Source organism: Amia ocellicauda, chromosome 12 (genome assembly GCF_036373705.1).
Source record: "Amia ocellicauda isolate fAmiCal2 chromosome 12, fAmiCal2.hap1, whole genome shotgun sequence".
Taxonomy (NCBI): domain Eukaryota; kingdom Metazoa; phylum Chordata; class Actinopteri; order Amiiformes; family Amiidae; genus Amia; species Amia ocellicauda.
The window spans coordinates 32,817,949-32,840,466 of record NC_089861.1 but is presented as its reverse complement, the minus strand read 5'-3'; the positions used below and the strand labels follow the sequence as shown (position 1 = coordinate 32,840,466).

Genomic DNA, 22,518 nt, shown 5'->3' with positions numbered 1-22,518 from the left:
TATATTTAACATGAGGGTTGAGGCAGATCTTTGGAAGGGGGATTTGCTCCTTGAGGAATTAATGTTGTTGCAAGTCTTATGCCTAAACAGAGCAACATGTATCAGATTTTTAAGACTGAAATTCTAGAGGGCCATCCGACTCTTGCACCTGTTCTCCACCTTCCCCAGCAGAAGTATATACACTCACCTAAAGGATTATTAGGAACACCTGTTCAATTTCTCATTAATGCAATTATCTAACCAACCAATCACATGGCAGTTGCTTCAATGCATTTAGGGGTGTGGTCCTGGTCAAGACAATCTCCTGAACTCCAAACTGAATGTCTGAATGGGAAAGAAAGGTGATTTAAGCAATTTTGAGCGTGGCATGGTTGTTGGTGCCAGACGGGCCGGTCTGAGTATTTCACAATCTGCTCAGTTACTGGGATTTTCACGCACAACCATTTCTAGGGTTTACAAAGAATGGTGTGAAAAGGGAAAAACATCCAGTATGCGGCAGTCCTGTGGGCGAAAATGCCTTGTTGATGATGTCTGAGGAGAATGGGCCGACTGATTCAAGCTGATAGAAGAGCAACTTTGACTGAAATAACCACTCGTTACAACCGAGGTATGCAGCAAAGCATTTGTGAAGCCACAACACGTACAACCTTGAGGCGGATGGGCTACAACAGCAGAAGACCCCACCGGGTACCACTCATCTCCACTACAAATAGGAAAAAGAGGTTACAATTTGCACAAGCTCACCAAAATTGGACAGTTGAAGACTGGAAAAATGTTGCCTGGTCTGATGAGTCTTGATTTCTGTTGAGACATTCAGATGGTAGAGTCAGAATTTGGCGTAAACAGAATGAGAACATGGATCCATCATGCCTTGTTACCACCGTGCAGGCTGGTAGTGGTGGTGTAATGGTGTGGGGGATGTTTTCTTGGCACACTTTAGGCCCCTTAGTGCCAATTGGGCATCGTTTAAATGCCACGGCCTACCTGAGCATTGTTTCTGACCATGTCCATCCCTTTATGACCACCATGTACCCATCCTCTGATGGCTACTTCCAGCAGGATAATGCACCATGTCACAAAGGTCGAATCATTTCAAATTGGTTTCTTGAACATGACAATGAGTTCACTGTACTAAACTGGCCCCCACAGTCACCAGATCTCAACCCAATAGAGCATCTTTGGGATGTGGTGGAACGGGAGCTTCGTGCCCTGGATGTGCATCCCACAAATCTCCATCAACTGCAAGATGCTATCCTATCAATATGGGCCAACATTTCTAAAGAATGCTTTCAGCACCTTGTTGAATCAATGCCACGTAGAATTAAGGCAGTTCTGAAGGCGAAAGGGGGTCAAACACAGTATTAGTATGGTGTTCCTAATAATCCTTTAGGTGAGTGTAGTTTCCCAGTCATTCCTCCATCCTCCACTCCCAGACTCCACCCCCTGCAGCAGCTCTGTGGCTCATTCCACCCAGTGGGGGGGGGGTTGCACTGGCCTCTTCCTCAGCAGTCTGGACTAAAAAAGACCATTTACCTTCTGCACACAAATATTTGGGTTGTCCCAACTCCTGACTTTATAATAAGACTGGAGTGCTGGGAGGTTACGGTGTAGCGATTTGCCTCACTTGATGACAGCTGGACATTTGCACTCGCAGCACAGTCCAGTACCGCACAGGACACAAATCACACCGCTTTGGTCAACTCCAACATGAATGAGACACAGACACAACTGAAGACACAGACTCCTACACTGATAAAAGATGTAATTTTGTTTTTATTGTAGAAAAGGGAATGAGTACAGTACAAGAGGTAAAGGGAAACAACTCTGTATATACACACATATATAAATGTTTAAGCATAAAAAAAAAAAAAGAATCCTGAAACATCTTTGCATTGATAAGTCAGTGACGTTTCACCTTCCTGTTCCTTTGGCAAATAGAGCTGTAGTGGGGAGACGGATTGGTGTAATCCCATTCAGGGAGAATTCACAGTGGATTAGAGGAGGAAAAATACAAAATAAAGCAAATTCATACACAAATATGAACACCCTGGCACCCTGTGAAGGCCTTAAATCAATGGCCAGCGGCATCTCGGCTTATTGTAACTACAGCATATAAAGGTCCTTAAAGGACAGAGATTGAGACACTAAATCAAATTCACAGGAAAACCAATAGATCAGTGAGCCAAGAGGGCTCCCCTAAGGAAACGGCCTTTAAAACCAGACCTCGAATTGATTTATCGATTTAGTCTATGTAATTTTCTCTCACACACACACAAGTATAATGGAGACTACCCACCACTCCCCCTAGCCAAGAGTAAATGCCTCTTTCCCTTCCTCTGCAATATAATCCATTTTGAATAATCTTGAATGCAGGGGTACATTACATACATACCAATTAAGCCCCAATATTTGAACGAATTAACTACCAACTCGCCTATCCCCCCCAATTAACCGGAAATAACTGCACAGAATCGGCGGCATACAGAGCATCTTTGATGTGGAAGACAGGGAGGGGGGATTTGGCAGTATTTTTTTTAAATAGTGAGTGCCTCAAACAGAAAAATTAAAATAAAATACAAAAGACCATTGTTTAGCTTATATCTGACTGGGACAAATTCATTCCAAAACAGTAACAAAAATAACTTTAAAGAAGATGCATCTATACATCAAAAACAACAAAAAAACACTCACCATTAACTCTGAAAGTACATTAGTCAATGCTGAACATGTTAACACACGTCTGCAGTAGTAGTCTAAAGCAGTCTTCTCCTTTAACTCTCCTCTTAAAGGTCGATTCAGAAAAATACAATCATTCCAATACAGATTTGTATAACACAGTAACACTAAAACTGACAATACTAATGCATCACCATAAAGCATTCTGGAGTTTGTTGGCACATATTTAGAAAGACCTCCAGGGCACCTGACAGACCAATGGTTCTCAACCCTGGTCCTGGAGACACCCTAACCGCTGTTTTTTGTTCCAATCGAGCTCTCAATTACTTAATCACACCCTTAATTTAACAATTAAGTAATTGAGAGTTCAGTTGTAACAGAAACCAGCAAGGTAGGGGGGTCCCCCAGGACCAGGGTTGAGAACCACTGGGATGGAGCAAACAAACCCTCAAACTAGCAACATCCAGTGCAAGAGGGTTGGGAGAGGTCAGTGAGGTCTCCAGCCCTACTCCTGGACAGACCGTGGAACAGGGGTCTACAATATCAAACCGTCAGCTCCTCATTACAAACTAAAGGACTTGATAACTCAACAGAACTGATTACAAAGCTTTAAGTGGAATCTGGATCAGTTCAAGTCCATTAAGGTTAATCATCGGGACCATAAACTACAGAGGGGTCTGCAGGAGGCGGCGGCTTTAAGCAGCAGATAATTCAGGTAATTACTTAACGAGGTAGCCGCCCCCCTTGTCAGGGGCCAGAAGCTCTGGCAGGCATCACTGCCTCCAATCCCCTGGGCACAGAGTGAGGCACATTGTATCAGTGGATGGATGTCGCGGAGGGGTGGGGCGGTGCTAGGTTGGGCTTAGTTTGGCAGTACAGATAACAGTCAGTTTAAAGGCACTCAGCAGGATCTCCAGCTCTGGACCTGGAGAGAGACAGTATAGGCAAGGTTAATCTGGAATCCCAAACTGGAATAGAAAATGGACTCCAGGAATTAATTCACTTGAAATAAGTCAGTCTGTGTTCTAGATGGCATTCAGTTGCCTGGCTAGACTTTTGTCCATAACACAATGCTGTTAGTTATAGATGTTAGCAGCAGCCCAGTAAAGTCTTGTCTTTTCTTGTAGTGTCATTGAGATGGGGGGTGGGTTGTGTTGGGGAGTAGGGGGGCTGGGGCGCCTCCTGATTGTCCCCCGCCCTTCCCTCCACCCCTCAGCTTCCCCAGGCACTCACAGGTCCCCGCTAGCATGGCGCATGTAGTGCAAGTGCAGGGCTGACTCCTGGGCGAAGAGGGCACCACACTCAAAGCACTGCAGCTCCATCCCTCCCTCCCCCTCATCCTGCTCTTTCTTCACCACTGCCATGGGCACACTGGCAGGGGTCAGCTTCTGATGACTCTGGTGCCTTTCCAGCACCGCAGTGGCCATCATCCTCTGCCTCTTCCTCTTCATCTCCTCCACATGCTCTTCCTCCGTCACTTCATCTTCATCCTCCTCCACTTCCTCATCTTCATTCTCTTCCTCCTCCTCCTCTTCATCCTCTTCATCCTCCAAGTGCAATGGATTAATTGCCATTTCCTTATTCGGGGGCAGCATCATCTCCACCACTTCCTCTTCCTCCTCTTCCTCCTCACCCACCTCCCGTGCCACCCCTGCCCCGGCCTTGATAATGAGCACCTTCATCTTGGAGACACGGTGCCGCCCATAGGGCTGCCGGGCAGAGCCCAGGGGAGTGTGGCTTCCAGCCTGCAGCCGGTACACGCCCAGGTGCTTCTTACGGTGGGTGATGAGGTTGCCCAGCTGGGAGAAGTTCTTCTGGCACAGCTCGCACTGGAAGGGCCGAGCACCTGTGTGGGTGTTGCGGTGGTAGCGCAGCTCAGCTGGGACACGGAAGGCCTTGGGGCAGAGGTCACAGCGGTGGCGCTTCAGCTCATGGCCCAGCAGGTGGCGCTGCAGCTGATCACGGTCCCGGAAACCCTTGGCACAGCCCCGGCACCAGTAGGGCTTGAGGCGGTGCAGTTCCATGTGACTGCGCCACGTCTGGAGAGAGTTGAACTTTTTGCGGCACTGGAGGCAATCGTGCACATCCAGTACATCCGGCCCCGCTGCCAACCCTGCCGGTGACCCACCCCCTCCTCCTACTATCCTTCTTTCTCCCGCCTTCGGAATTGCTGCCACCACCTTCAGGGGGGCCTCCGGTGCCACCTTGTGAGTCTGCCTGTGTGCCCCCAAAGCCGAGGGCCGGTTGAAGATCTTGCCACAATCGACACAAGGGAATGTGCGTGGCTCCTCTGTGCTGTTGGGGAGTGCATGCAGCTTCTGGTGGTTGCGGAAGGACTCCAGGTAGGAGTAGACTTTGCCGCAGACGGAGCAGGCGTACACCTTGCGCTTGCCACTATACACCGGCTTGCCCTCCTGGGACAACATGGCAACTCGGGGACGCATTTTGAACACCTCCTGGGGCTTGTCAGCCCAGGGACTGTCAAACCACAGGTCCTCCTCATCCTCATCCTCATCCTCCTCCTCCTCCTCAGTCTCTTTCTCCTTCCCTTCTGCCCTCTGCTCATTCTCTTTGCTCTTCTCTTCCTCGTCCTTCTTCTTCTTCTTCTTTGGAAGTCTCTGCCTAGCCACCGCCCCCTCAGATGCCACTGGCTCACCACCTTCTCCTCCCCCCATTTTCTCTCCTGCTGCCAATGCCGCTGCCCTCTCCTCGGCCTCCCTCGCGCTGTGCTCCTGCAGATGAGTCTTGAATGCCTCCCATTGGATGAACTGCTGGCCACAATCCAGGCACCGCATGCTGCCCAGGTTGGCTGGCAAAAGAAACAAAACAAATTAAAAAAAAAATCAAGGCTAAAAATAAAGTTAAATGTATTTCTCATGGCGCAGTCACAGTCAATGGTTGTGTATTTCCTGTACTGTTTGGTGGGGCCTAGAGTAATAAATAAATACTGAACTCCACATTGACATGCATGTCTTTGTGAGCAAAATTAATTATTGTATAAGCCAAACACAAAATTAATTGTTACAGTGAAATGGCACAGATCCCAGAGTGATAGATATACACACACACACCCTGCTGCAGAATTAAGACTTGCATACTAAATATTAACATTAGAACAATAGTGTGTGCGCGCATGTGTGTGCGAGTATGTGAGTTTGCATCTGTGTGGTACCCTAGTGGACTGGGGTTTGATGTACTCACAACGACCACAAGCTTCAATTCATCAATCCATCCATCCATTTATTGATTGTGTTCATAATTACATAGATCATAATGCAATTACTAAAACAAGCAGCACCTGGTTAAAAGCTTCGTACATGTTACAAAAGTCAGAACAAGAGCAAGTCTCTCACTCACATCTGTCTATTTTTGTTAAACTCAAACATTAATATATATTTTTTAATTCCCCAGTCTATCCTGCGTTCAGAATGACCCTCCGGCGGTTGTAGTGGACTGAGGCAGACCGTTGGGCCACAGAAAAGTATTAAAAGTATAAAATATGAATACACAGTCACAAAGCCAGATCGACTATTGTGAGGTCAGTAAGTACGAGACACACGAGGGGGGGGGCGCCAAGGGAGCGAGACGAGGGGGACGGGGCGACGAGAGAGAGCGAACGAGGGGGGGGGGGGGGGGGAGGGTGGTGTAGTGCAGTGCTTTCACACCCTCCTCCACTGACCTCACCAGATAAACACCCTTCCCCCTCCCCACAAGCACCAATTCCTCTCCCTCACTAGTCCAATACTGCCCTACAGTACCCTGAACACCCACTGCCTGCTGCACAATGAAACCATTCAGACCAAATACATATTAAAATTGAAAAAATATATATTTATATACAGACCTACACAACAAATATCACTCTATCCCTCTAGTAACAAGTGCAGTTAAAATTACTCCAGTGAAAGATAACGGTAGCATTCCAATAAGAGTCCAGTGAGGTATGTATAAGGCCACCCAATTTTCCCTTTATACCCCCCAAACCTAAAGGAAGTCAAGCTAGGACAGTCTAGCAAGTCTGCTGTGGCCTATAGCACCAATGCCATTATTAAATAGGTCCAGTCAGGCATGTCAATACACTGACAAGGGACCACAGGCTGAAATGCAGGGCCTGGAAGACACCAAACCAGCCAGACTGATAACAGTCAGGGGCAGGAGAAGACAAGGTCAGCCTCAGGAAGGAGAAGACGGCAGCATAAAATGAGAGAGGGGAAAAAAAAAAGCTATCTACAAAAAGCTACACCTTTAAATTACAAAGAATATGTACACATGTAACCAAAAACAGAAAAATCCTACAGGTCAGGCATTGGTTTGGCTGTGTTTATGTCGTTAGGAAGGGAATAAAAAACCTTTTATAAATTAAAACAAATACCAACAGTTTCAATCAGCAAACTAAACTCAACCACTGCTGCAAATTTCATGGTCAAACAAGTCTCTGATGCACACTTACACCAGGTCAAGAGTAGTTTCCTTCGAACAGAATAAATGTCACAGTCACTGCCCCAACAGTGGCACACGTGTGCTTCAAAATGCTGCAGGGTGAACCAACCACAAAATGCCTTTCGTGACTGCACCTGCATGGGGTTTAACTGTGCTTTAATTGAGTGCATAATTGAGGTTGTAGCTTACTGAATAAGTGCTACTGAGGAGAAGAAAAGTGCACACCTTGAGATGCTTGGCAAAAACTGTGTGTAATTAATACATTATAATTACACACACAGTTCAACTAGACTGAGAAGCTCATAAGCAGAGGCTTCTGTTCTTAAGCATCGACAACATCTGGGTTTGAGACCCCCACCCACGCACACCCTGAAAAAGTACACACATCCACATTCTTGAGTCCAGTCACACTACAATTCTTAAATCTAACACAGTTGACCGTACATGCTAATATCATATTAATCCTAGTTATTCAATGGTCCAGTACAGTGATGTAATACACTATAGTGCTGTGGGACACACCAGTCCCCAATATACACACTTTCACGACTGACCTCCGCTCCCATTCAGGTGACTGGAGCCTCAAACAGCTGAACACCTCTGGAGAAGGTTATTAACTTCACTTCAACAGGAGAGTGATATTGACGAGTACCAGAGGGCTGGCCTGGGATGTTCTGTGTGCAGCGCAGGAGATGGGACAATGAAAGTATGTTCAGGATTACTCAAAGAGAAAAGCAGGTAAAGCAGCACCAACTGGGTTTTAAACAGGACGAGCAACAGGTTGGGAAGTCAGCCTGGGAAGATGGGTACACTTGGGAAGTGTGGTGTTCAACACAGCACTGCATTTAAAAACACACCAAGCAGAGATAAGGGAGAGAGTTTTGGTTTTGGGTTGGACGGGGGCACTACAACAATACAGCATCTTGATTTCAAGGTTGTGTCCCAGTCCAACTCTCTGCTACTGCACTGAGTTATTCCACAAATCCTGAAACACAGCCACTTCCCCACTTCTCTTGTGCTGGGTGGGTGGATTTAGTGTGCAATGGGGGGGGGCAGGGGGAGATGCATTTCATAACCCCCCGCGGGCGTGCTCAATGTAGTGTCTGTGTAGTTCCAGTTCTTGTCCGAAGGTGATGCCACACTCTATGCAGGCCAGACTCCCTACAGCACCCCCCAGAGGCAGTGCAAGGGTAGCAGGGCAGGTGGGGAATAACGAAGCCACCGGCCCATCCTGCTGCTCCTCCTCTTCCTCTGTTCCTGTCCGTCTCTCACTCTCGCTTCCCCCCTCCTTCTGCTCCTCCTCCCTGCTCTCCATTTCGCTCTGACACTTCTCCCTTAGCTCTCTCCTGGATTCAGTGTTAATATTCATCTTCTCCACCTCCCTACCCCTGTCCTCCACTTCCCTCCCGGTCTCCACCTCCCCCTCCATCTCACTCTCCATCTCCTCCCTCTCTTTATCTTCTCCCTCCCCGTGCTCCCTGCCACGTTTCCCCAGCTGCCCCTGCACGGTGGAGACTGAAGGGCCGAGAGGGCCAGGCTGGTGTTTGGGCGAGTGGATGGCGGCCTGGTGTCTTCTCAGGCTGAAAGGGGTGGCGAATCCTTTGAGACAGACAGAACACTGGGGTGCCTTGGGAGGGGAAGTTGACACAGGAGGAGGAGGGGTTGGCGAGGCACTGGTCGGTACACTCAGGCTCCCACCGCCCCACTCTATGTCCTGGTACTGGTCCGCATTGCCCAGCCGGTATCGCAGGTCGGCTGGTAGACGACGGCGTATGGAGTCGTGCCAGGACAGGTGCTGCTGCAGCTGGACTTCAGTCCAGTAGCCACGGCAACACAGGGCACAGGAATGGGGCTTAGAGGAGGCCGATTGATGATGGGTGGCCAGCTCCTCGGGGCTGCAGAAGGCCTTACCGCACTTATGGCACTTGAAGAGGCACATACCCCGCTCCCCCCGAATGAGCGAGAGCCGTGGCGGTGGTGGGAGTGTGGCAGCAGCAGCGGCTCTCGGGGGTGTGCATCCCCGTTTCTGCTGGGGCACCCCGCAGATCTTGCGGTGGTTGTAGAGCGCCCCCTGGGAGCTGTAGCTCTTTCCACAGGCCAGGCAAGGAAAGGGCTTGGTACACAAATCCTTCAGCAGAGGCCCTGGTGCTCCTACTCCTGCTCTCCCCCCTCCTTGCTCCCCAGCCTTGCTGCACTTGACGTGGGCATACCACCGGTGCGCGCCAAGTCCGCTAGGTCGGAAGAAACGTTTGCCACAGTCGGGGCAGCTGAGGGGCTTGAGCTTCCTCTTCACCAGGGTCTTCCTTGGGGATTTCTGCTCTAGGTCTGCACAGTCACCACCACTCTGGTGCAGTTGCAGTTGCGCAGCCGAGGCAAAGTCGTCCCCACACACCTGGCACTGGAAGGTGCTGGAAGGGGTGGCAGCAGGGGAGGCGCGGTGGCTATGGTAGTGGGCGGCTAGGGCAGAGGCCTTGGGGAAAGCTTTGCCACACTCTGGGCACTGAAAGCTCTGTCTATCTGACCGCGGCAGCTTGGAGAGGGGCAAGTGGGGGGCAGTTTCAGCATGGTACATCTGGTGGCGGCGCAGAACACAAAAGTAGAAGAAGCCCTTGCCACACTGGTGGCAGCGGAACGGCCCATTCTGCGAACTCCTGCCTCCCTGCCGCCTGTCCCGCCTCCCTCTTGATCTTCTGCCCTCCCCCTCCCCCACCAGGGCACTCGCCAGACGCTTGTCCAGGTGCCAGCGCCGATGGGTTCCCAGTGCTGAGTTGGTGCCAAAGCAGCGCCCACAGTCTGGGCACTTGTAGGGGCTGCTGCCCAGGAGACAGCTACCAGGTGTCAACGTGCTGGATCCGTTCTGCTCTTGCTTGTCCTTGTCTGACTTTGGGCCTTCCACACCAAGTGTCTGGTCCTGTCCGTGACATTTCCTGTGCAGCTCCAGGATGCCTGGGGCTAAGAACGCCTTCCCACAATCCACACACCTGAAGGTCTCAGAGCTGTCGTCGGTTCCGCCAGTAGTGAGGGACTTGGCAGGTGCAGGAACAGGAGCAGAGGGAGTTGGTGTTTTCTCCCCTGCTCCAGCAGCTACGTCCCCATGGGGCAGCTGGGCCTCAGAAGCCACCCCTTGACCCTTCTGGAAGCTGTCCAGAAGAGTATGTTGTTTCCTGCAGTGCTCCCCTAGGGCGTCCTGGTTGGGGCAGAAAGCCACACAGTCTGGGCACTGGGCTGTGGCTGAACTCTGGGCTGTGGGGGAAGCAGTAGAGGTATTTGTGTTGGAGCAAGAGGGAGAGGAGGAGTAGCCGGTGAGGTAGCCGTGACTGCGCATGTGAAACTGCAGGGCCATGGCGCGGGAAAACTGTTTGGCACACTCCGGGCAGGTGTAGCCGTTCTTCTCCACCTGTTCCACCTGCTGCAGGAAGGAGGACTGGGCTGAGGCAGTGAGGGGGGTGGTGGAGGAGGAGGATGGAAAAGAGGATGTCAAGGAGGGGGAGGCATGAGTCCGTTGGTGCTTGATGAAACAGGCAAGGAAACGGTAGGCCTTGCCGCAGACTTCGCAGCGGTGCAACGACCTTCCAGGGGCCACACCGTGCCTCTTCACGTGGGCCCTGAGCACTCCACCATGCCGGAACTTCTTTCCGCAGATTGGACAGGCCTGCCTCTTTCGGGGTCCAGGGCGGGCTGCTGGGACTGGTCTCGGGTTGGCAAGTGGGCTGGAACCATTGTCACTTCCCTCACCCTTGTCTTTCTGGGGGTGGGCCTTGTGCTGGTGCTCCACAAATGCCCCCAGTGACCAGAAGCCCTTCCCGCATTCCACACAGTGGTGCACCTTGGGTCCCAGCAAGGTCTTCCTGGGATTGAACTCATGAGCCAGTGTCCCCGTCACCGCCTTTGCGTCTGCTCCCTCAACCTCATCCATCCCAATCTTGACCTTATCCTCGTTGCAGTGTTCCGCAGTCGCCGGCTCGTTCCTGTGGTGGCGGGCCTTGCGGTGGGTGCAGAGTGCGGAGAGGCTGCTGTAGCCGCGGCCGCAGTCCTGACACTGGAAAGGCTTGGGCTGGGTATGGTGCTGTCGGTGGGAGTGCAGCGCTGAGGCCCGGGAGAAGCGCATTCCGCAGTCTGGGCACTCGCAGCCATTCTTCTGCAGCCCGGCCAGTTGGGCCAGAAGCGACTTGCTGGGCTGCCGGCTGCCATGAGCCCGGCGTTGGTGATTCTGGTGGGAGTGCAGTGTGGCCGACTCACGTCCACACTCCCCGCATGCAAACACCCGCTTACCCACACCCACCCCACCCTGGGCCTGCTGGGATCCTCCGGGACGCCACCTGCGTCCTCGCTGTCCTCTGGGCCAGACAGAGGCGATGCCGCGGCGGTGCAGGGAGCCCCTGTGCCAACGCAGGTGACAGCTGACAGCCGAGGCACTGGCAAAAATGCGGCCGCACTCGGGGCATTCGTACCCACCTCCCTCCACACCCCTGCCAGCCTTGGGGGGCTCACAGTTGATCTCCGCATCCAGTTGTACATCAGCATCAGAGCTCTCACCTCCAGGGATTGCCCCAGATGGGGAGGAGTGAGGGGGGAGTGGCAGTGGGTTTTGGGTTTTCTCCAAGGTGAGATGATCCTCTCCAGATGGCCACACCCACTCCTGGGGGTCCTGCTCAGACCCAGGCTCACTTATGGCCTCCACATCAACCTCAGGCTCTGGCCCGGTCTTGGAGTAGGACAGTGCTCCAATGGCAAAGAGGCGTGGCTCCACTTTGTCACAGAGGTACAGAGTCTCCGGGGCAGAAGGAGGAGCAGGGGGAGGGGGTGGCGGTGGCTGAGGTGGGCGGGGTGGGGCAGGGGTGTCAAGGGTGTCGCCATAGAGGTCTGCGTGGCACAGCTGGTGGGAATGCAGGGCAGAGGGACGGGAGAAGCGTCGGCCGCAGTCCTGGCACTCGAAGGCCTTCTTCTGCAGCTGACACACCTGGTGCAGAAAGGACTTGGCGGGCGCCTCCTCACTGTGCACAGAGCGCTGGTGCTTGTGGTAGAAGGTGAGAGAGGTGAACACTTTGCCACACTGCTCACATGGGAAGGGCCGGCCCTGGGGGTTGAGGGCGCGACGGGCGTGCCAGCGCTGGTGGGCGGCCAGGGCAGCAGCGCTGAGGAAAGCACGGCCACACTCAGGGCATTCAAACCCCTTCTTCTCCTCCTTGGCCTTGGCCTTGGCCTTGGCCTCGGGGGGGCGGCCATGCGAGCCGAAGCGCTGGTGGGCACCAAGGCCGGTCAGGCTGCGAAAGGAGCGGCCACACTCGGGGCACTCATAGGGCTTGGACATGTTGGCCGGTTTCCCCTCCTCTTCCTCCTCTGGCTCATCCTCTTCCTCCTTCTTCTCCTTGAGTTTCCCCACGCTGGGTGGCTTGAAGAGCTTGACCTCATGACAGCGGCGATGGGCTTGCAGGGCAGAGGCACGGGAGTAGCATCGGCCACACACGGGGCAGCGGAAACCCTTCTTCTGCAGCTGAGCAAGCTCGTGGAACACAGACTTGGAAGCCTGCTTGTGCGAGCGCTGGTGGTTGAGAAACAGCCCCACCGTACGGTAGGTCTTGCTGCAGTCGGGGCACTCGTAGCACCGTCCACTTCCACCACCACCTGCACTACCAGGGCTGTCCGGCTCTCGCTTTGGGGTCTGGTGGCCATGGGTCAGCTGGTGTCCATAAAAACCTCGGGGGCTGGAAAACTGTTTCCCACACAGGGCGCAGCAGAACGTCCGGCGGCCGCCCTGCCCCTCCTGGGATACCAGCATGCCGTCCCACTGAGCGTCCAGGTCCATGCGGACTATGGGGCCATCGTGGGGGAGGCTGTGGGGGTGGGCGAGGCCAGGGTGGGTTCGTCGATGCTCCAGGTAGGCCTCCCTCTGGCCGAAGCCCTGCCCACACTCCCAGCAGTGGAACAGCCAATCCCCTACAAACAGAAAGGGGAGAAGGGGGGTCAGGCCACGATGGCGTTGCCCAGAAAGAAAGAAAAGAAAAGAGAAAGAAAAGAAACAGCCCACACACAGTAACAGTTTATTGGTTTATTTTTTAAATACACTTTACAAATTGGCCAGGCACAGTTTTTTTTTCTCGTATACAGGTTTTGTTTTTTTATATTTGTATTTCATTAGGTCCAAAATTATATTGATGTATACAGATACACACACACACACTATACATTTATTACACATACACACAATTAAAACATTTGACAATTTTGATTTTTACAACAGTACTTAAAAATAGTGGTGTTCCGAGATAAAGGAAAGGCCAGTCGTCAAACTGTGTGACCCAAGCCAACTATTTCATAATGTTCCTCAGTCAGTCCTCCTGGGGGGGGGGGTGAGGAATGTCCGACTACGTCCCACCTTCCCCTTCCCAATGTTTTAATCCACTGTGCAGCCCTGAGCTCAAAGGCATTAGCAATGGTCATGTTCATATAGCAGTTTGACAGTTCTGCACAGATCTGCACAGAACCGTGGAAATCTGCACTACATGAATGCAACCAATATTCATAAACTTATTCATCAGGATGAGCACTCCTGAATCCCCTAGGAACTCCCCCTTCAATCACAGCAACCTCACCTGGTCTAAACCACGCACCCCCAACGCTGAGCAAGTGACAACTAGGCAGTGGTGGAGAAGATCAGGGCCAGGAGAATGCCATCGCAGTGTGAGGGGACAGGGAGGACTGGTAGGGAGAGTGGGCTCACCTCGCTGAACAGGGGTGAGCACCATCTTGCCATTTGAAGACGGCTACCAATGCATTTCACCCAGAGTCTGCCAATGTTGGTGTCCAATGGACAGAAATGCACCTTTGCTCAAAGTGACTATTAGCTCTGACCTGATACAGGTTCTACAATTACAAATATTCACATATGTAAAACACCACCTACAACCCCCTTAACTATTGTTTTCTTTGATTAACAGAACATGCAACCATGGCTAAGAAACTACAAGTTTATGTAGGAAGAAATACTGCACCTAAGGTTTTCTGCATAGTAAGCAGAAACTGTGACGACTGCAGCTGTGTCAAAAAACGCTAATTCATGCCTAGATCCAGGTGGGATCATTTAAAAGAGCAGCGTACTGACAACACACTGCCGGTCCCCCGCCATCCCCCATCGACCCAGAATCGTTCCACTGTACCAATAAAGACTTGATGTTTTGATGACCTTGTCCTGAATACCGCGGTGATACCTACAGTCAAGCAGCAGTAGTAGTGTTATAATTATTAAGAACTAAACACGTCTTTGTATTTATATATATATATATATATATTTTAATTCAAACACAAAAACTAATAACATTTTGTAAATATAATTTATCGCAAGTCAGATCACCACAGAATGCGTAAAGCAAGTACTAACGCAAAAAGCGCCCTTTGTACTCTCGCGAGATCTACATATTCCTATAAAAAGTGTGTGTGTGTGTGTGTGTGTATATATTATATATGCAAGATTTACCACATGCTTTGCCATATATATATTGGACATTAAGGAAACTTGACGAAGCGAACACGTAACTATATAGGTATATATCGTACATACACATTACGTTAGTAAATGAGATGATAACGTTTTTGAGATCCAAGCAATGCAGAGACGTAGAAAACCGGATGTGGTTTTAACAGTAGTACTGGTGGTATTATTATTAATAATGCATAGTAATACCAAATCGTTATACATACTGGTAATTCTGCAGATCTGAAAACCTTAAGTCGGATACTGGATTGTGCTCAGTGAAGATCTATACGTTAACTATTGCATGTATGCATGCATGCAACCCATACAATGCAACCAGAGTTCAAGCTGTGCAGAAGAGCATGCAGATGTAATAACCCTCCACCACAACACATACAACCTTCAACTTTACACAAACTTTAAAACATTAAAAACTAATGTTTTTCTTTAAAAAAAAGATCACTGTTGCAAGTTTTAAACAACTTACCACTGTTACTGCCATCGTCCCCATGGGATCCTCCGCGGTCCACGTTGTCCTCTGTGGTCTCGTCCGAGTCCTGCTTGATTTCACACAACTTTATCTGGAAGTACTCCTCGTCTATGGATTCTTCCTTGACCGCCACGGACGAGGGCAAACTACTGCTTGGAGCCGCGGCGGTGGCGTGGTGGGGGGGGTGGCTCAGTGACTGCACGCCGCTCGCCTCCTCATCGCCGCTCAAACTCTCCTCCTTAATCCGTTTCCCGTTAACGAGCACCCGGGACTCGTGGCCCCAGCCGTTTGCCGAGTCCGCCTTCGCATTGTCGGCTGCCCGTTCACCCTTTGCCTCTTGCGAGAGGCCTCCGCTGCCCGTGTAAACAGCAGCCATCTTGGCTAATCTCACACTCGTCGCAACGAGACACACAAATGCGCCCGCCGCCGCACACACATACCCGGCTCGGCGCCCCGCCCAGCGCAGCCGCTGACCACTTCCTCGGCGACGCTATTGGCCGCGCGGCGAGCAGCGGCACTGCGAGGGCACAGGCGCGATCATTGTTCACATCTGAGTTTCTGTAGATGTGTGTGTTTCTGAGCGCACACGTTACATACCCACCCTGGTTAAGTTTACAGCAAGTACATACATAAACAAATGAACTTAATATTTACCTTTACCATTTAAATTTCTATAACCTATTAGAAACAACACATACTAAAAAAGGATAATGATAAAATAATGATTTTAAACCCGTGTCAAATTGTTTAATTTTACAAAACACTGAGGTGAATTCAGAAAATCCTAATAATAGTTAAATCAGACAAAAACCACGTTTTCTAACGTGAATAAATTATTATGAAGTGCATAGGGAAAATATACAGTTAATACAAGTCCTACATCCTAGATAGTGATTGCTAATAATTGCAGACAAGATGTGAAGTCATAGTTAAGAGCTAAGGCCCGGGAAGGGGGCACATTAAATAGTGTTAAAAGTGGTGTTTATGTTCAATAATAACGTAATTTTGTTGTATTTATTGACTTCCAAAACGTTTTTTCTGGCTGCGGTTGGAACAGGAACTGTGTACAAGATTATGATTTTAAACATTTGTATTTGTAATAGTAACTACATTGTGGAAACGGGCGCACTGCATTACAAATGTACATTAATCAAAATGATAAACTCGACATTGTTAAAATTGTATAGGAATATATGTAATGACAATAGACGATGGTCATCCATTTTATTATATTTGTTTAAAACAGCAAGATGGCCGCTGTCAGTTTTTTCCCTTCTTTGTTCCTGAAGTTACACTTGGGAATTTAAGATGGCCGCTGTCGGTGTTTTTTCCCTTCTTTGTTCCTGAAGTTACACTTGAGAATTTAAAATGGCCGCTGTCGGTGTTTTTTCCCTTCTTTGTTCCGCCTGAAGTTGGGAATGTAAAATGGCTGAATGTTGTTTTCCCGTTCAAAACCTTAAATATTACGTGGTTCACAATTTACACAAACACACATTCACTTTACATAACAATTCAGTGCGTATAATATTAACCGATAACGTCCACTTGAGTTTAGTACAGAAAAGAAATGTTAACTTAAAAAAACAAGTTCCAACTAAGATGTTGCGTGTAGTAAATAAATCCAGTAGCCCATACGTTTAAGACTCATTATACCTTTTCAGTATGGTTATTTAAAATGACCATCATTAGAAAAATACAAGACGCGTATTGGTTTTATAGTTTAAACTGATTTAATTGTCAGACATCAATTGATATTTGTTATGTCAATACACATAATCACATAATTGGTTCCACTGTACCAATAAAGACTTGATGTTTTGATGACCTTGTCCTGAATACCGCGGTGATACCTACAGTCAAGCAGCAGTAGTAGTGTTATAATTATTAAGAACTAAACACGTCTTTGTATTTATATATATATATATATATATATATATATATATATATTAATTCAAACACAAAAACTAATAACATTTTGTAAATATAATTTATCGCAAGTCAGATCACCACAGAATGCGTAAAGCAAGTACTAACGCAAAAAGCGCCCTTTGTACTCTCGCGAGATCTACATATTCCTATAAAAAGTGTGTGTGTGTGTGTGTGTGTGTGTATATATATATATATATATATATATATATATATATATATATATATATATATATATATATATATATATATGCAAGATTTACCACATGCTTTGCCATATATATATTGGACATTAAGGAAACTTGACGAAGCGAACACGTAACTATATAGGTATATATCGTACATACACATACACAATAGACGATGGTCATCCATTTTATTATATTTGTTTAAAACAGCAAGATGGCCGCTGTCAGTTTTTTCCCTTCTTTGTTCCTGAAGTTACACTTGGGAATTTAAGATGGCCGCTGTCGGTGTTTTTTCCCTTCTTTGTTCCTGAAGTTACACTTGAGAATTTAAAATGGCCGCTGTCGGTGTTTTTTCCCTTCTTTGTTCCGCCTGAAGTTGGGAATGTAAAATGGCTGAATGTTGTTTTCCCGTTCAAAACCTTAAATATTACGTGGTTCACAATTTACACAAACACACATTCACTTTACATAACAATTCAGTGCGTATAATATTAACCGATAACGTCCACTTGAGTTTAGTACAGAAAAGAAATGTTAACTTAAAAAAACAAGTTCCAACTAAGATGTTGCGTGTAGTAAATAAATCCAGTAGCCCATACGTTTAAGACTCATTATACCTTTTCAGTATGGTTATTTAAAATGACCATCATTAGAAAAATACAAGACGCGTATTGGTTTTATAGTTTAAACTGATTTAATTGTCAGACATCAATTTGATATTTGTTATGTCAATACACATAATCTTGAATTGTTACCCAAAATACTCAATTAAAATAAACACAGTTTAAACATATAGTTACTCTCGCTAATAACTATAGACCACTATGATACACAAATGTAACTGAAAATGTGTATTATAACAAAATGGGAGACACTGGTTGGTTACTCGTTTTATTTACACAGGACCGTATTAGCTTTATTTTTGTGAAAGATACAAAATACAATCTGCCACACTGTTATTCGTTAAATTCAAAACCGATTTTCAGAACTTGATGGAAGATTTAGCTATAGACTGTATTACTATATATTATTATATTTCTTATCAGACGCCTTTATCCAGGGCGACTTTATTTTAACATACAATCAGCAATCGGTACAGTACATTTTTGAAGGGTACAACAGCAGAGTCCCCCATCTCTGCGTCCAGCCCTGACCACCAGTATGCGCAATTGGGGGATTGTACCCCCAGTATTTATTTATTTATTTATTTATTTAAGTGCCTATGAGGAAATTTGGGGGCAATATTTGTACGGGGGTAATTTTTTAACCTGGGGGATTAAGATTGAAACGCGGGAATTTTATGTTCTGTGTAAACAGGTTATTGTATATATTTTATCCCCCCCATCTCATATTCTTGTACAATATAAAAACAGGTTTCCGTAAAAAAAATCGTTTTACAAATTCGAGGTGAAAATGTGTGATTTGGGGGATTTCTAAGACCAGTTTGAGTTTAAATTAAGGAGTGTAACGGGCAAAAGTGCTGCCATGCCGAGCAAAGTCAGTTAATTTAAAAAGTAGCTTACTTAATACAGTTATTGTAACAACAACTAATTATATATATACATAATCACACACCAGATAGGCTACATACAGATACACATAGGTACATACTTACATACAGATATATACACGGTTGTGATTGGTCTACTACGTCACCTCGTGATTTATGTACAAGCAATGCGACGAAATCAAAGCTAAAATAAATGTAGACAGTTATGTATGCAACCTACAACTAACTAACTAAACATTCAATTGTGTCTAGGTTATGTGAGAGCCGCGAAATCCGTTTTAAAAGCGGCGTCGATAGAGGTCGCTCTGTCCTCACACACACAAATTACAATAAAGATCATCTTCGGAGAACGATCCCTCACTCGGGGACGTGGAGAAATTGAGCCCGGGGCGTCGAAACGACAACAGGCCTCGCTGTCGGAACCGGCAACCAAGAAGTGTGATTGGACCGCAAAAGGGTGGCCGAAGCCAGGCCGGGGTTGTCTTCAGTGAGACCGGTCAGCTTCAGCTTGAGTTGACATTTGAGATGGAAGTTGGAGCCCAACGTGCCGCGTCGCTTCCGCATATTGTCAGTGAAAATATGACTTACGACTTGAACGGTAACGGTGAGTAGTGTAGTGTAGCGTAGCGTTGTTGTTATTCATAGACGAACACAACGAACTAACTATTGCTGGTTTTGCGAATTGATAAATCGTTCGCCATTCAGAGTAATTACTAATTACTCACTTGTTAATGACATATCGGTGGACCTCGTTTAGAGAAAAAAAGTGTGTCGCAATACGAACAAAAAAGTAGGTCAAATCGATCAGTGAAATGGAGGGTTTAGAAATAAAGCACGTTTTTAAATACCATTACTTTAATCACTTGCTCCCGCCCTCTACAACACACACACAATGAAGATCGAAAATATACCCCTCATGCCGAAAACACATACAAAAAACACACCTTTTAGCAAAACAGCAAAGATTGAGGGTGATTTAAGATGTGTTGATAAGTGTATTGAGGGAGACATATATTTTAGGATTATACCCACAATAAATAAATATGCCAATTTGGTAATCTGATTTCTGTTTCTCCCCGCCCCTCTCTCCTTTCCTCTCTCCCTCTTATTTAAATTCCCACCTCCTTTCCAGTCCTCAAGCAACATCTGCGACAGAGAGTGCCTGTCAAATATTTCCCCACTGACGAGGAGGCGGGAGACAGACTAATAGAACAGGAGCACGGGGAGGAGGTGGAGGAAGTCTCGCTAGAGAAGGACTGGATAGAGCGCGACACCAGGAAGGGGTCAGGGGCAAGTAAAAGGGGGCAAACCAGGGGTGGCCAAGAGCAGGGGCAGGGAGTAGGGCTGGAGGGGGAGGGGGGCTACTCAGAGGCCAGAAAGGGCCCACAGAGACGGGGCAAAGCTTATTCGCACCCCGAAATCTTTCTCCGCTGCTTCCGTGGACCCACGCCACCCCACCCGACCCCCTCGGTGAAGACCCATGTGTGCAATATGTGTGACAAAACCTATGTGTACTTGGAGTCCTTCAAGAAACATGTGGCGTTACACAGGCTGGAGAAAGCAGAGGGCACCCCCACCAGCGCCGCCCCCCAGCCCAGGAAAACACAGGGCAGGAGGGACAGCACTACAGGCCCCCGCCATCATCGTCCCCACGACCATCACCGCCATGGAGGAGAGATGGCAGTGGGGCTGAGGACGGGGGGGGGGGAGGAGGAGGAGGAGAGAGGAGAGACAGGAAAGCGACCACGGAAGCGGAGGGGTGGGGGGGCAGCAGGGAGAGAGAACAGGGGGGTATCCAGGAGTTTGGAGTCTATGCAGAGCGAGGGAACAAGGAAGGAGGAAGAGGAGGAGGAGAAAAAAGGAAGGCGGCCACCTCTGGGGTCAGAGGTTATGGGGACCAAGAGACTGAGGAAGGGCAGAAGAGTTGGAATCCCCAGCAACACACAGGACCTCCCGTATGAGAACAGATGGGGCCCCAAATCTGCAGCTGGCTATTCACAGGAGGAGGGTGAGTGGGAGGGAGATGGGGAGGTTGAGGTAAGGCAGAGGAGCCAACCTCCCCCTGAGACCAACTGTGAGCCATCAGAAGTGGGTGCTGGGGATAATAACACATGCCGCCCCAGCAGGCCTTTATTTCAGTGTGTGGACTGCAACCTTCTGTTCTCCCATGAACCTTCACTGCACCGCCACTACATGGAGCACGCCCAGGGCCTGCTGTGAAAGAGAGAGAGCAGAGGAGGGTGAGACACCGCAGTCCTAAGCGTACCCTTCTTCCCAGGCGGACTTCCGTTTGTATTATCCTGTTCCAACCCAGTCGGCCAGCTCTCTAGCGCTTCTTGATGAAGTCGCCCAGGGAAGTTGTGTAGGCTGGGGACTGATGTATCCTACGGTGCCTTGTTCGCTGCACACGTACAGGCCATCCCATCGTTAGCTACAGACTAGTGTTACACTGACAAGCTTTTTTGTCCAGATGGGCTTGCCGTACTGCTTGGGCTCCGGCTCCAAGGGACAGTTGGAGTTTGCCATGTTGGAACAGTTTGAAATAGAATTGAAAACATGGAATAAAAACATGGACACTAATATATGATGGCATTTAGATTGTTTTTGTGAGTGTGTTTGCATTGAGGGTTTTTTGTATGTTGGTGTTTGCGATGAGGTTTAGAATTGCGCTGCTATTCTGAGAGCGACTCGCATTGTGATGGTGGTGCTTGGTCAGTAACACCTAGGGGTCTGTCTTTGTGTGATGTCACTGTGTCTGCTCTGCCACATGCATACAAAACTCCCTCAGGGTGTGCTTTCCAGCTGACGTGTTGATGATGTCACAGTGACCTCACATCAACACTAAAGTGATGTCACTGTCTGGCCCGGGGCGTAAATGGTTTTAGATCGGTTCGTGTGTGTGTCAGTGTGTGAGTGTATCTTTGTGTATCAGTGTCTGTCACTGTGTCAGTGTTTGAGTTTATCTATGTCTGTTCTGTGTGACAGCGTGTGTGCCTGTTTGTCTCTGTGTCAGTGTGTGTGCCCATGTCATGAATTGGGGTTCAGGGGTTTGGTCTGGTTAGAGGACAGCCCAGCCAAACACCCAAAACAATACTTTCCATTCACAACCAGAACAGAACAGAACAGGAAGTCAGGAACAGGAAGTGTTACACTCTGGGAACTATTGCACCCAACAACAGTATTCAGAGAGAGCAGGAGTGAGGTGTTTATACTGAAAGATAAAGTTGGGGGAATTTTTGGCAATATTTAAAAACACATAACCTTTCCCTGGACTTGTTCACACTCACTCAGGGCAATCGTGGGCAAAAAGACACATTTAGTGCTTTCCGAATAGACTGTGTAAACATAGCAGAGGACTTCATTTCTTCGGTTGTTGGCTTCTTCGTGTGCAGTCATCAGTTTCTTCATTCACAGACCGTGCGTAATCATGTCTGTGTCCCATGATCCTCTGGGCAGAGGGAGGGAAGGCAGATCCCATCAAAGCCATTGCAGACATGATGGCTCACTTGCACACATTGACGTAGCCCCACATATTCCCTCACACACACTCTAATATTCAAACACACATGTCATTCAAATTCATTCTTCATTTAAAAACAAAATAATGACCAACGCTCTCACGGTGGATTTTCATTCTCTGGACTGGTGTTAATCTGCCTCTGCTGCAGAGAAGCAGATAGACAGACAGGCACACAGGAACAGACATGGCAGACAGACAAGACATGGATATCTGGGCAGACACAGACAAGAGAGGCAGACGGAGAGACAGGTATTTTAGAGAACGTGAAGGAGTCCCATCTCCATTCCTCCACCCATC

At 48.3% G+C, this 22,518-nt stretch overlaps 1 protein-coding gene across 1 annotated transcript; it reads right to left on the bottom strand.

The window, feature by feature from the left end:
* Positions 1-1,755: 1,755 nt before the first annotated feature.
* On the bottom strand, positions 1,756-15,512 carry LOC136764081 (uncharacterized). The gene is made up of 4 exons (XM_066717908.1): positions 15,075-15,512; positions 8,193-13,053; positions 7,927-7,955; positions 1,756-5,485 (listed from the first exon to the last, which is right to left on the bottom strand). The coding sequence occupies exons 1-4, from the start codon at positions 15,451-15,453 to the stop codon at positions 3,906-3,908; spliced, it is 6,849 nt and encodes a 2,282-aa protein (XP_066574005.1). The 5' UTR covers positions 15,454-15,512; the 3' UTR covers positions 1,756-3,905.
* Between the last annotated feature and the right edge of the window lie 7,006 nt (positions 15,513-22,518).

What these genes read in the sequence shown, in the direction of transcription:
- LOC136764081 (XM_066717908.1), bottom strand. Translation starts at nt 15,453, where the DNA reads ATGGCTGCTGTTTACACGGGCAGCGGAGGCCTCTCGCAAGAGGCAAAG. An exon ending in GGACGATGGCAGTAACAGTG is followed by an intron (nt 13,054 to 15,074) that starts GTAAGTTGTTTA and finishes TTCTGTTTGTAG; the next exon opens with GGGATTGGCTGTTCCACTGC. An exon ending in ATTGAGCACGCCCGCGGGGG is followed by an intron (nt 7,956 to 8,192) that starts GTTATGAAATGC and finishes TTTTAAATGCAG; the next exon opens with TGCTGTGTTGAACACCACAC.